This window comes from Strix uralensis, chromosome 15 (genome assembly GCF_047716275.1).
Source record: "Strix uralensis isolate ZFMK-TIS-50842 chromosome 15, bStrUra1, whole genome shotgun sequence".
In the NCBI taxonomy this organism is placed as follows: Eukaryota; Metazoa; Chordata; class Aves; order Strigiformes; family Strigidae; genus Strix; species Strix uralensis.
Window position 1 is genome coordinate 11,337,081 of NC_133986.1, and position 13,178 is coordinate 11,350,258.

The 13,178-nt window shown below is 68.2% G+C and overlaps 3 protein-coding genes and 2 non-coding genes across 5 annotated transcripts; 2 read left to right on the plus strand and 3 right to left on the minus strand.

Annotated features, from left to right (window-relative positions):
- Positions 1-117: 117 nt before the first annotated feature.
- CORO1B (coronin 1B) lies at positions 118-5,042 on the minus strand. Its single transcript, XM_074885388.1, has 11 exons — positions 4,960-5,042; positions 3,693-3,895; positions 3,465-3,587; positions 3,252-3,381; positions 2,978-3,159; positions 2,646-2,765; positions 2,461-2,565; positions 2,237-2,382; positions 2,101-2,158; positions 1,087-1,395; positions 118-746 (listed from the first exon to the last, which is right to left on the minus strand). The coding sequence occupies exons 2-11, from the start codon at positions 3,891-3,893 to the stop codon at positions 621-623; spliced, it is 1,500 nt and encodes a 499-aa protein (XP_074741489.1). The 5' UTR covers positions 3,894-3,895; positions 4,960-5,042; the 3' UTR covers positions 118-620.
- A 453-nt stretch (positions 5,043-5,495) lies between these two features.
- On the minus strand, positions 5,496-6,876 carry GPR152 (G protein-coupled receptor 152). The gene is made up of 2 exons (XM_074884900.1): positions 6,846-6,876; positions 5,496-6,548 (listed from the first exon to the last, which is right to left on the minus strand). Exon 2 carries the CDS (start codon positions 6,530-6,532, stop codon positions 5,537-5,539), a length of 996 nt encoding a protein of 331 aa, XP_074741001.1. The 5' UTR covers positions 6,533-6,548; positions 6,846-6,876; the 3' UTR covers positions 5,496-5,536.
- A 1,279-nt stretch (positions 6,877-8,155) lies between these two features.
- Positions 8,156-11,369, plus strand: CABP4 (calcium binding protein 4). Its single transcript, XM_074884791.1, has 6 exons — positions 8,156-8,492; positions 9,429-9,459; positions 9,989-10,132; positions 10,229-10,338; positions 10,837-10,984; positions 11,094-11,369. Exons 1-6 carry the CDS (start codon positions 8,238-8,240, stop codon positions 11,120-11,122), a joined length of 717 nt encoding a protein of 238 aa, XP_074740892.1. The 5' UTR covers positions 8,156-8,237; the 3' UTR covers positions 11,123-11,369.
- A 1,063-nt stretch (positions 11,370-12,432) lies between these two features.
- On the minus strand, positions 12,433-12,505 carry TRNAV-UAC (transfer RNA valine (anticodon UAC)). The gene has a single exon. It is a non-coding gene; the product is annotated as a tRNA-Val (tRNA).
- Positions 12,506-12,740: 235 nt separating this feature from the next.
- On the plus strand, positions 12,741-12,825 carry TRNAR-UCU (transfer RNA arginine (anticodon UCU)). Its single transcript is given in 2 exon segments — positions 12,741-12,777; positions 12,790-12,825. It is a non-coding gene; the product is annotated as a tRNA-Arg (tRNA).
- The last annotated feature ends 353 nt before the right edge of the window (positions 12,826-13,178 follow it).

Sequence of the window (13,178 nt, forward strand, 5' to 3'; positions counted from 1 at the left end):
CCCCCAAAACGAGGCCCTTGAAGCCTTCAGAGCTCCCTGGCCCCACAGCAACCCCCCCCCCCATAGCCTCCCCACCACCCCCCTCCAGAGTGCCTCTGCCCCAACCTCACCCAGCACTTTTCTTATAAAGTCCTTTATTTGGAGTGAAAATATAGTTTCTGACCCTGCACTGTAAGGAGGGGGGGGAGACACGAGGAGGAGAGGGGGAAGAAGCCCCCAAAATATAGGGGGGACAATATTCCACAGTTGGGGGGCAGATCGTGCCCTGCCCCAGAGAAAGGGGGGGGGAAGACCCCACCCCACCCAGGGACGGGGGGTGCAGGGGGTTGGTTTTGATCCCAGGAGCAGCCCCCAGCCTGAGGACATGGAGGGGGGGGCAGGGAATGGTCCATGGTTTGGGGGTGGGGGGGGCAGCACCCAGTAAGGCAATGGGGGTGAAGGGGGGGAGCTGCCAGAGGGGCGGCCGGTGGGAGAAGGACCCCAGGGAGGGTGGGAGGGCCGGGGCGGGGGGGGACCCCCTGGGGTGCAGGCATGGTCCCTGGCAGGCAGTGGAGGGGTGTTGGGGGAGTGTCCCCGGCCGCGGTGGTCCCTGAAGGTGGCGGGGGGTGGTGGCGGGTCCCCTAAACGTGGCCGTTCTCGAGGCGGCTGAGCTGCTCCTCCAGCCGGGCGATGCGCTGGCCCTGCTCGGCCACCAGCGCCCGCAGTGTGGCCACCTCCTGCAGCACCTCCTCCAGCCGCCCGCCCCCCTGCGAGACCACGCCCCCGTCGTCAGCCACGCCCACCTAGACCACGCCCACCACCCCCCCCGACCCAGCCCAGCATCCCAGCCTGACCCCCACCTATGCAGAAATCCCCGCCCACTGCCTTGGCCCCGCCCACACTGACCCCACCCAATGACAACCCCCATTCCACCCTGGGCCCGCCCCATCACTGCCCCACCTCACCTTAGTCCCACCCACCAGCCAAGTGTGGCCACGCCCAGTCCAAATGGCCCCACCCACTCCTAAGACATAGGCCCCGCCCACTCCCCCAGCCCCACCCGCCCACCCAGGCCCCGCCCACTCCCCGGCCCCGCCCCATACATACCGTGGGTGCAGAGGGGCCGGTGCCCAGGGCCGCGGGGGCGCTGAACCGGGTGGGGGTGGGCGCAGCAGGGGGCGTGGGGGGCGGCGTGCTGGGGCCGGCCGGGGGGGCGGCGGCGGCGGCGGGGGTGCGGCTCTCGTGGAGGAGGGCGCGGCGGCTCACCTTGAGGTCCCGCTGCTTGCTGGGGACGTAGGCCTGGCGCAGGGACACCAGCACCGGCCCCGCCGTCCGCCCCGCCACCCACTCCTCCGCCTCCATCGCCGCCTCCGGGCCCGCCGTGTCGGGGTACAGGTCGTCCTGGAACAGGTCCGACTGCGGGGCACCACCCCCCCACCCCTCAAATGTCAGAGGGGATGGTGGGAACCTCCGAGGGACCCCCCAGCCAGCCCCCATGTCCCACCCATGCACCCCACGCAGAGCAGAGACCCACCCAGGCCCTATGTTCTGCCTATGGACCCCACAAAGCCCCCACAGGGACCCCCACCCAGCCCCCATGTCCTGCCCACGGACCTCACAGAGCTGCCACAGGGACCCCCCCCCCAGCCTGATGGGGGACCCCCACATCCAGACACCCCACAGAGCCCCCACAGGCACCCCCACCCATGTACTGTGCCTGCAGACCCCACAAAACCCCCAAAGAGACCCCCACACACAGGCACCATGTTCTACCCAGGGACCTCACAGACCCCCATGGGGACCCCCACTCAACCCCCATGTCCTGCCCACAGACTCCACACAGACCCCATGGGGACCCCCCCCACCCATGCACCCCACAAAGCCCCCACAGGGACCCCCACCCAGCCCCCATGTCCCGCCCAGGGCCCCCCATCAGTGTCCCTGGGGACCCCCCCACCCAGCCTGATTAGGGACCCCCAGCCAGCCCCCATGTCCTGCCCACAGACCCCACCCAGCCCCCATGGGGACCCCCACCCAGCCGCCTCCCCAGAGCCCCCCACCCTGCTTTCGTATCCGAGTGGGGGTGTCCCAGTCCCCACCACCCCCCAGCTCCCCCCTGACCTTTCTTGGCACCGTCATGATGATGGGCTCACACTTGCGCTCATGCAGCTTGTAGAACCTACCGGAGAAGGGGTTACTGGGGGGGGGGGGGCAAGTGGAAGAAATTGGGGGGTCCCCCCCACATCCCCGTGCCCACCTGGCAATCTCGCACTTGCTGACGTCCAGCCCACGCTTGGGCATCCAGCCCATTCCCCGCTGGGGCTCCTTACTGGTGAAAGTGTTGAGAAAATGGATGTAGGGGGGTTCCTCCGTGATCTCAAAGTACCGGATGCTCGAGTCACCCTGGGGACACGCCGTTAGGGGGGGTCCGTGGGTGAAAAAGGCGGGGGGGGGGTGTCACAGGCAAGGAGTGGGGGGTACCTTGCCGCAGACGTAGACCACGTTGGTGTCGGGGTCGTAAAAAGGCAGCAGAGCCCCGTTGCTGGAGTCCAGCTCCTGCAGCCCCATGGGCTCCTCCAGGTTTTCCTGTGGGGCAGCACATCAGCCCTGTGGGGCACCCCGACACAGTGCTGGGGACCCCCCCGAGCCCTTGGGGTGCTCCTCACCGTGTCCCACAGCGCCAGCTGTCGCTCGCTCATGCGGCTGAAACCGGTGGTGAAGATTTTGCCATCGGCCAAGAAGATGGCCCGCATGGGCCGAGCCCCCTCGTGCGCCCGCTCCTTCTCCTGAGGGAGGGGACAGGGTCGGGGCGGGGGGTCACCAGCACCATCCTGGCACCCTGGAGCACCCAAGGGACAGCGGGGAGCGCCAGGAGAGCGCCCTGAGGAACAGGGCAGGGTGACAACATGGGGACATGGCGGCGGGGTGGGGGTCTCGCCCTGAGGAATGGGGCCAACACAGGGCTATGGGCAAGGCGAGCGGTTGCCCGGGGACTCACGGCCACCACGGTGCCGCGGCGGGGGTCGATGACGCGGACGCTCTTGTCCTTGCAGGCGGTGCAGAAGCGGGCGCCGTCGCGGCTCCAGCTGACGCTGTAGATGAGGTCGGGGTGCAGCCCCTCCAGGCGGTACAGCTCCTCCGCCGTCCCCACGTTCCAGATCGACACCACGTTGTCGCAGCCTGGCCAAAACCAGCAGGGAGAGTCAGGGGGGTGTCCCCTCAACCACATACCCCCCAAACTGAACCGTGGCCCCCCACAACCTGCTTTGTACCTGCGCTGAGCAGGACGTTGCGGGCGGTGGGGTGCCAAGTGACGATGCCGACGCGTTTCGAGTGTCCCTCCAGCACCACCACCGGCTCCGTCAGCGGCTGGGTCAGCCCGTTTTCGGGGATCTGCCAGACCTGCCGGCGCAGAAGGGACAGTGGGCAACTGTGGGGGGGACCCCTTAATGCGTCCCCCCACCCCTCCGCGGCCCCTGCCTTACCATGACGGTGCAATCCTCCGAGCCGCTGGCAATGACATGGTCGTTGTGGGGACACCAGTCGATGTCAAGGACGGGACCCGTGTGCCCGCAGACCGTGGGGTACGATTTATCGATGCGCCCGGTCTGGGGACAAAGGGACAGACAGGATGGGGGGGGAACTGGGGGTCACCCACCAAGGCGGGAAACCCCCCCTTCACCACATCGGCACCCCGATATCGCCGCCGGCACCTTGTGAAGGGGGAGGACGAGGAAGGCGCCGCCACCGCTGGCCTCCACGATGATGGCGACGAAGGAAGGGTTGACGGCGCAGAAGGTGCTGTCCCAAGTGACGCGGGACACGCGGATGTCATCGTAGCACTGCTCCGTTTTCACCGGTTGCCCAAAAACGTGCCGGAATTTGCTCTGCCGCACCACCTTCCGAAACGACATGGCTGGGGGGCACCCCGTGCCGGGGTCAGCACCGGGGGTTGGGGGGTGTAGGGGGGGGACACCCCCAAAACGTGGGGCAGAGCCAGCGCCCGGCCAAGGGACGTGGCACGGGTCGCTGAGCTCTGCGGTGAGGAAGTGGGGGTGACCCCCCCACCCCGCTATGGGTGACGGGATGGCAGGGCGGGGGGTGTTTGTCCCCCGCCCTGGGTAAAGGGCGGCTCGGCCCCTCCCGGGAGCGGGAAGCCCGGGTTGGCCTGTGCCCGCTGGGCAAACAAACCCCTCCCTGCCCGTCCCGGCCCCACGGTGGGGGGCTCCGGGAGCACCCCCGGGAACAAGGGGGTTGGGAAGGGGACAAGGAGCGTGTGTGTCGGTCCCTGGGATGGGGACAGGGGTGGCCCACTTCTGAGAGGGGGGATGGGGACAAGGGTGTCCCCCTGGGTGAGAGGGATGGGGACAAAAAGGAGGACAGGTATGGCCCTGTCGGGTCAGGGGACGGGGACAAGGACAGGGGTGGCCCCACTGGGTAAGGGGACAGGGACAGGGATGGGGACAAAGATGGGGACAAGGGTGGCCCCCCTCGGTAAGGGGACAGGGACAGGGATGGGGACAGGGGTGGCCCCATTAAGGGGATGGGGACAAGGGTGGCACCATTAAGGGGATGGGGACAAGGACACAGAGAGGGGTGGCCCCCCTGGGTAAGGGGACAGGGATGGGGACAGGGGTGGTCCCATTAAGGGGACGGGGACAAGGACAGGGGTGGCCCCCCTGGGTAAGGGGACAGGGATGGGGACAGGGGAGGCCCCATTAAGGGGACGGGGACAAGGACAGGGACAAGGGTGGCCCCGCTGGGTAAGAGGACAGGGCCGGGCATGGCCCCCGGGAAGGAGGACGGGGGCACCGGGAGGACAGCGACGGGGATGGGGCCGGTCGCTCCGGGTCCGGGTCGGTCCCCCCCAGGCCGGGCCCCGGCGCTGCCCCATCCCCGGAGCCCCGGGAGCCGCCAGGGCCGGGGCGGTGGTGGAGGTCGGGGCGGGGGGGGGGGGAGGGGGGCCGTCCCCGCACTCACCGGCGGGCCGGGGCCGGGGCCGGGGCCGGGGCCGGTGGGAGCGGGCGGCGGCGGCGCGCGGGGCCGGTAGCGGCGGCGGGAGGGGGCGGGGGCAGGAAGTGACCGGACCCGCTCCGCCCCGCGCATGCGCCCGGCCGCCGGGCTTGGGGGGGGGGGTGTGGATATACGAGCTCGGGGGGGGCAGCGAGGGTCTGAGATCGTGGGGACAGCGGGGACCACCCCGTGGGCACGGTCCCCGTGGGGTAGGGTCACCCTGTGGACACGGTCCCCGTGGGTGCGGTCGCCCCGTGGGGCAGGGCCAGCGCCCCTCATGGTGACCGGACACAGGTCCCCCCCGGGGGCACCCGCTGAGCCCGGCCGGCGTCACACTGTGCCCCATGTCTCCGAGGGTGGCCGTGCCCCACCGAGGCCCCCAGCAGCGTGGGTGGGCACAGGGCTCAGCCCACGCAGGGGGGACCTGGTGGGGTGTGGGAGGGGGTATCTCCAGGTGTGGGGGGACATGGGGGACACCCGGCCCTGTGTCACCCCATGGCCGTGCCGGATGGGGATGGGGAGGGGATGGGTCGGGGGGCGCAGCTCAAGGTGCCTCAGCTGGCGGGGGGGTGACAGCGGTGAGTGACACAGAGGTGGTGGCAGTGGGTGACACAGGGGTGGTGGCAGTGGGTGGCACAGGGGTGACGGTGGCGGGTGACAGGTGGGCAAGGATGGCCCGCAGCAGGTGGGCGAGGTGGTGGCAGGCGCGGGTGCCGAGCAGCAGGTACAACCAGGGGTTGAGGCAGCTGTTGAGGTTGAGGGCCAAGCCCACCAGGTGCAGGAGGTGGCCCAGGCCAGAGGCCACCAGATGCAGCAGCTGGATCACCTGGAAGGGCAGGTGCAGCAACACGTAGGCGCTCAGCGTGGCCACCACGATGCGCTGAAAACGGACGGGCGGGCGGCCACCGTGGTCACGCCGGCACCCGGTCAGCACCAAGGCGGCCCCGTGGCAAGCCACGATCACGCTGAAGGGCAGTAGCCCTTCCACCAGCACTTCGAGCCAACGCATGGGCACCTCCCAGCTCCCCCTGTTGGTGCGGCACACCACCAAACCGGGCCACATCTCGAATGCCACCGACAACACCGCTTCTGGCAAGCTGCAACCGCCCGCTGCTAGCCAGGCACCGACACATAACGCCACCGGTAAACGGGCCGGTCGGCGGCACCGGTACCAAAGCGGGGCGGCTACCAACAGGCAACGATCCAGGCTGATGGCCACCAACAAGAAGAGCCCACTGTAGTAGCCCAAACTGTAGAGGAACTGGTAGAGGTGGCACATGAAGCTGCCCAGCACCCACAGGTGTCTGTGGGCCACCGACCAGATCTGCAGGATCGAGCTGGTGAGGAAGAGGAAGTCGGAGGCGGCCAGGCTGAAGATGAAGATGGCCAGTCCGCGGCACCGCAGGCGCCAGCCCGTCAGCCAGAGGGTGAAGGCGTTGGCGGGCAACCCCAGCACGACGCAGGCCACCATCAGCTTCCCGTTCCATGACAGGACGCCGGAGGGTGGCAGGGGGGGCAGCGTGGCGTTCAATGGCTCCATCACCCGGGCTCCGGCCCTGCGGGCAGCACAGGGAGCTCAGGGATGCCAGAAGGGGTGTCACCTCCTCTGGTGTCACCCCCTCTCATGTCACCCCATCCTGCCCCCCAGAGCCTCTTGCCCCACCGCAGCCTGTTTTTCTCCTGCTCTGCCTTCATTTTGGGGTGCCCCCTCCGTGGCATGTGGCATCTCTGTCCCCCACCGGCTGTGCCACCCCGTGCCCACCGAGTCCATCATGCCCTGGCCGAACCTGGGGGTGCCCCACCAACCCCTGTCCCGCAGGGGGGGGCAGGGCAGTAAATAATGTAGGACCTACCTTAATGGTGGGGAGAGCTCAGGCAGAGGCGGCGGGTGGGGGCCACCCAGCTGCGGGGTGCCCTATATGTGGGAGCAGGTGGGAGGGGCCCTGATTTTGAGGCTCCACCCACTCTCTCCCCCCCCCCCCCCCCGCCGCACTGACCCCCCCCCCCCCCCCCCAGATCTTTCACCCACCTTCCTCCAGCACTGATCCTGCTGGGAACTCTGGGGGGGCCCTTGGGGGGTGGTCCCAGCCCTGCCTCAGTTTCCCCACCCGATGTAGAGGGTGGGGACAGGGACCCCGCTGCCTGCTGCCCGTTATCGGGCAGAGCGGAAGAGGCCCCGCTATGGCTAATCTGGGACAGTTCCGGGGGACAGGGGGGCAGCGGGGAGCCCAACCTGTGACCACCCCATGCTGGCAGCCACAGGGTTTTGGGGTGGGGGGCACGGGGCAGCGGGGAGCCCCCCTGGGGCATGGGGACACACGTGCTGTGGCAGCGGGTGCGGGTAGCGGGGGGCCGGTGCGGTGGCATCCCCCCTGTGATGGCATCTCCCTGTCACGCGGTGGTTTCCTGCTGCCACCCACTCTGCTGAGCCAGGGCGATGGTATCATGGGGGGCACGGCGGGGGGGGCTGGGGCCAGCGCCTGCCACGGCACCCACGGTTGTCACGTCCCTGCTGGGGGGATGGGTCGCCGTGGTGGGGATGGGGGGGCTGGGCTGGGGACGCGGGTGGTGGCCATGGGGTGAGAGTGGTGGGGCTGTGGATTGGTGCTGGGGACATGGGTGGTGGCCATGGGGTGTCACTGCTGGGGACACGGGTTGGTGCTGGGGACACTAGTGGTGGCCACAGCGTGCTGGGGATGTGGGTCTGTGCTGGGGACACTGGTGGTGGGCACTGAGTATCACCACTGGGGATGTGGGCTGGTGCTGGGGACATGGTTGGTGGCCACAGGTGTCACCACTGGGGACATGGGTTAGTACTGGGGACACTGGTGATGGCCATGGGGTGTCACTGCTGGGGACATGGGCTGGTGCTGGGGACATGGGTGGTGGCCATGGGGTGCCAGCATTGGGGACATGGGTCAGACCCATGTAGGCACTCGGAGGGTGGCCCCGGGACGTGCGCTGGGGACCCGGCCGGTGGCTGGGGGTGCCGTGACAGCGTGGCTCTGCCCCGGCGTGAGGTCATGGAGGGTGGCGGTGGCTGCTGGCTGTTTCCTGCTGCTAATCACCGCTAATTGGCTTTGCCCTGCCCGGGTCTACGGAGCCCACGGAGAGGAGGGGGGGGTGGAGTTGGGGGGGGCCATGTCGGGGTGTAAGAGGATTTCCCTGTCTCCTTCTTAAGGCTCGGCCGCCCCAGGGTCCCGCTCCCTGCCCGCCTGCCTGCCTGCCCACCCGGCCCCGGCCTCATGCCACGCACCCGGGGGGACAAGAGGGCCCCCAAGGACACAGAGGCCCCCCCGGGCAAAGGGAAAGGGAGGCGGGAGGTGGCTGAAAAAAACCCCAAAGCCTCCGAGGACGGTGGCCCCCAGGACACCAAGAGCCCCGGCTCCGAGTCCCGGCACAGCGGCCACGGGCAGAAGAACAGCAAGAAGGGGCCCGGGGACCCCCACTCTGCTGCCACCAAGACCTACTCCCCCTTCCTCAACACCGTCTTCGGCAAGGTGGGGGCAGCCGGGCAGGACACGGGGTGGGGGGGGGACACTGGGGATGGAGGGGACACGGGGATGAAATCGGGGATGCTTCGGGATCCTGGGGATAGAGGGGACATGGGGACAGTGGGGATGGGGACAGGGACAGCCCAGGACCCTGGGGATGGAGGGGACATGGGGACAGTGGGGATGGGGACAGGACAGCCCAGGACCCTGGGGATGGAGGGGACACAGGGACAGTGGGGATGGGGACAGGGACAAACCAGGACCTTGCGGATGGAGGGGACATGGGGGTGGTGAAGACGGGGAAAGGGACAGTCTGGAACCCTGGGGGTGGGGGGGACATGGGGTCAAGGTTGGGGACACTTCAGGACCCTTGGGGTGGAGGGGACATGGGGATGGCAAAGATGGGGTGGGGGATGATCCGGGACCCTGGGGACAGAGGGGACACGGGGCACTGGGAACAGAGTCAGGGACACTGTGGGCCCCTGGCAATGGAGGGGACACGGGGGCAGTGGGCAGGGTGTTGGGGACACCCCAGGGCCCTGGGGATGGAAGGGGACACCCAGGGGACAGCCTGGGAAGGGGGACACGAGCCGTCCATCCACTGCAGAGGGACACGTGCTGCTCCCCCACCTCCAGGAGTAGGAAGCCCCCTCAGCAGCACCCATGGGTGCTGGGTAAATCCCATTCGGAGCGGGGGGGTCCCGGGCTGGGGCAGCCCCAGGGTGGGTGGCAGGAGGTGGGACACAGGGGGGAGTCCCAGGGTGGGTGGGGGGCACAGGCACGGGGCAGGGCTTTGCCTCCAATCCCTCTAATCCCTCCCGCCAGAGTTAATTTTGACCCACGCTTAACAAAGGTGACACCGCGGGTTGCTGGCGGGGGGGGGGAGGGATGGGGCTGAGCTGGGTCTGATTCTGCCCCCACCCCGTTACGTGCCCGACCCAGGAGCGGGAGCTGTCGCCAGAGGAGTTGGATGGTGAGCAGGGGTGGGACGTGGGGGGCACGGGAGACTTGTTCTTATGGGGGGCTCTGCCGTGGGGCGCAGTGTCACAGGGACACATGTCATGGGGGGCTCTGCAATGGGGTGCAGAGCCATGGGGACACATGTCATGGGGGTCTCTGCCATGGGACACGGTGTCATGGGGACACATTGTCATGGGGGGCTCTGCAATGGGGTGCAGAACCATGGGGACATGTGTCATGGGGGGCTCTGCCGTGGGACATGGTGCCACGGTACCACATGTCACGGAGGGCCCTGCCATGGGGCGCAGCGCCATGGGGGGCTCTGCCATGGGGACACGTTGTCACGGGGGGCTCTGCCGTGGGGCGCAGTGCCACGGGGGCCACATGTCATGAAGGCATCTACCACGGGGCGCGGTTCCACGGGGCCACGGGCCACAGCACCGCATCCAGGGAAGGGACCTGCTCGCGGTGCCTTGGGGGACGCCCCCACCCCAACACCTGACGGGTTCCGTGTGCTGGCGTGTCCCCACGTGTGCGGGCAGAGCTGCTGGACGCCTTCAAGGAGTTTGACACCGACCAGGACGGGTACATCAGCTACAAGGACCTGGGCTCCTGCATGCGCATCCTGGGGTACATGCCCACCGAGATGGAGCTCATCGAGATCTCCCAGCACGTCAAGATGAGGAGTGAGCGTGGGGCCGGCTCGCCATGGGGCTGGGGAGGGGGTCCCGGGGGCAGGGATGGGGTGTGGGGCGCTGAAGTTGTCCCTTTCCTACGGGCAGTGGGCGGCCGCGTGGACTTCGAGGACTTTGTGCAGATGATGGGGCCGAAGTTGCGGGAGGAGACGGCCCACATGGTGGGCGTGAGGGAGCTCAAGATCGCCTTCCGGGAGGTATGGCCACCGCTACGGGGGACCGCGGCGTCCCCCACAGGGGACAGCAACCCTGGAAAGACTGTGGTGGGGACAGTGACCATGGGGTGACCACAGGCATGGAGGGGATGATGGTGATGGGGAGAACATGGAGTGACCATGACCATGGGAGGGGAACAATGACCATGAGGGTGACCACAGGCATGGAGGGGACAATGACCATGGGGGTACAGTGACCATGGGTTGACCACAGGCATCAAAGGGACAATGGCCATGGGGAGAACATGGGGTGAGCATGACCTTGGGGGATGGTGACCATGGGGTGACCACAGACATGAAGGGGACAATGACCACAGGGAGACCAGGGGGTGACCATGACCATGGGGAACAATGACCATGAGGGTGACCACAGGCACAGAGGGGATGGTGACCCCAAGAAGAGCATGGGGTGACCGTGGCCCCAGAGGGAGGGTGGTGGGGCCGGTGGGGAGGGTGACCCCCAACCTGCGGGCGCCGCAGTTCGACATGAACGGGGACGGGGAGATCAGCAGCGCTGAGATGCGGGAGGCCATCGCGGCGCTGCTGGGGGAGCAGCTGAAGGCGCAGGAGGTGAACGAGATCCTGCAGGATTTGGACCTCAACGGGGACGGGCACGTGGACTTCGACGGTGAGGGACCCCCCCTCCCCTGCAGCCCCCACCGCTGCCCCACAGCACGTGGGCTGTGAAGGGTGGCTCAGCTCTGGGTCCCCTGACACCCTCCTCCCTCGCTCCGCAGAGTTCGTTATGATGCTGTCAACACGGTAACGAAGCCTCAGGGCAGGAGGGGACGCCCCCTGCACCCTCCACCCCCCCTCCGGATCCTTGTCAGGCGCTCCCTACTCGGTCGACCAGCCCAAACTCGCTGCCAGCATTAGGGTTCAGAGTGAACAGCCGGAGCTGAGCCCGTATCTGGGAACGGGGCAAACACGAGACCCCTGACCCCAACAGCCCCCTGGGGATGGCGGCAGGGCCGAGGGGGGGCTGGGGAACCCAATAAACCCCCTTGATCTGAGCGGGAGGTGAGTGTCTGTTGGTCATTGGGAGGGGACACAGGACATGGGGTGGGACCGTCCCCGGCCCCTGCTCACCCCAAGCTGCAGCAGTGGGGGGAGCAGCTGTGGGGAGCCATGGGGGGACACCGACCAGTGCCTGGGGGACAGGCGGGTCCCACGGGGAGACAGGGACAGCGGCTGCTCCTCCCCAGGGTGTGCTGGGCCATGGCAGCTGTGCAGCGGCCCTGAGGGGGGGCAGGGTGCAGGCAGGGTGTGGGCAGGGTGCAGGCAGGTGCATGCTGGGTGCCTGCTCTGCACTCCTGCAGGCAGACAGCACCCGGGGAGCCTGCTGGGGGACAGGCAGGGCTCAAGAGGTACCGGCAGGGCCCAGGGTACAGGCAGGGCTCAAGAGATACAGGCAGGGCTCAGGGGTACAGGCAGGGCTCAGGGGTACAGGCAGGGCTCAAGGGATACAGGCAGGGCTCAGGGGTACAGGCAGGGCCCAGGGATACAGGCAGGGCTCAGGGGTACAGGCAGGGCTCAAAGGGTACAGGCAGGGCCCGGGCAGCGGGCGCCACCCTGCGCTCTGCCATTGGCTGGATGATCCGATTGGCTGCAACCAGGTGGCCAATCAGGATCCCCCAACGGTCTGGCCAATCAGCACACACCAATGAACCAATTAACATCAGCCCCCAGTGACAGCTGCCCAAACCAACCGTCCAATCAGCGTGAGGGAGGGGACAGGCTCGACCAATCAGCAGAGAGCACCACCGCGGCCAATAAGCACACGGCTCCCGCACCAGCTGGCCAATCAGCACGCGGGACAGGCAGGGCCCACGGCCACGCCCTGCTTCCCCCCCGGCCCCCCCTGTGTCACCCCTCCAGGCAGCACCTGGGACCCACCCCAGCCCGTGGATGTGCCCCCGGGGGTCCCCACGTCCCCGCCGGCTGCGTGAGCCGCGTGTCCCGACTGGGGACACCCCTTGGCAAAAAAAACCTGGGGGGGGTGTCCCTGGGAAAGGGGTCGAGCTGGGGGGGGGTGTGCGTGTTGTCCCCCCAAAAAAGCCACATTAGGGCTGGGGGTGGCTCCACTGGGGCTCGAACCCAGGACCTTCTGCGTGTAAAGCAGACGTGATCACCCCTACACCATGGAGCCAGCTAGGGGGACCCCCCCCAGCCCCCCCAAACCAGCAGGGGACACAGGGGGGGCACACACAGGGGATCACCCCCCCACAAAGCCTCCCAGAGCCCCCCCCGCCCCATGTGCTCAGCCCTGGCCTGACAAAGCCCAGCTTGGGGTCTGGTTTAGGGACCACCGTGGGGTGCCCCTGTCCGGGGGGGGGGGGGGGGGGTTTGGGGGGGAGCTGAGGTGTCCTGGGGGGGCTGGGGGTGACTCTGTGGCGCAGGGGAGAGCGCGTTGGACTTCTAACGGAGGTGGCCATTCAAAGGTCGTGGGTTCAAATCCCACCAGAGTCGCTGCTTTTGCTGGGGGGGCGGGGGGGCGTGTGGACAGGGGACATGGGGACCCCCAGAACAGACCCCTGAGGGTTGAGGGGGGGGGGTAAGCCCCAAAAGATGTGGGGGTCACCGTTGGAGTTAGGTCCCTGGGGACAAGTGTCCCTGTGGCTCCTATTTTGGGGGGGGGGGGGGGGGGGGGGGGGGGAATGGTCAGGGATCACCACACACCCTGCCCCCCCCCCCCCCCCCGCCCCGATCACCCCAGGGGGTCCGAGTGACACATGGGAGGTGTCTGACCTTCCAGGTGCCCCCTGTGCCCACCCCCAAGGCAGCAGGATGGGGGTGAAGGGGACACAGAGCTGTGGCAGGGG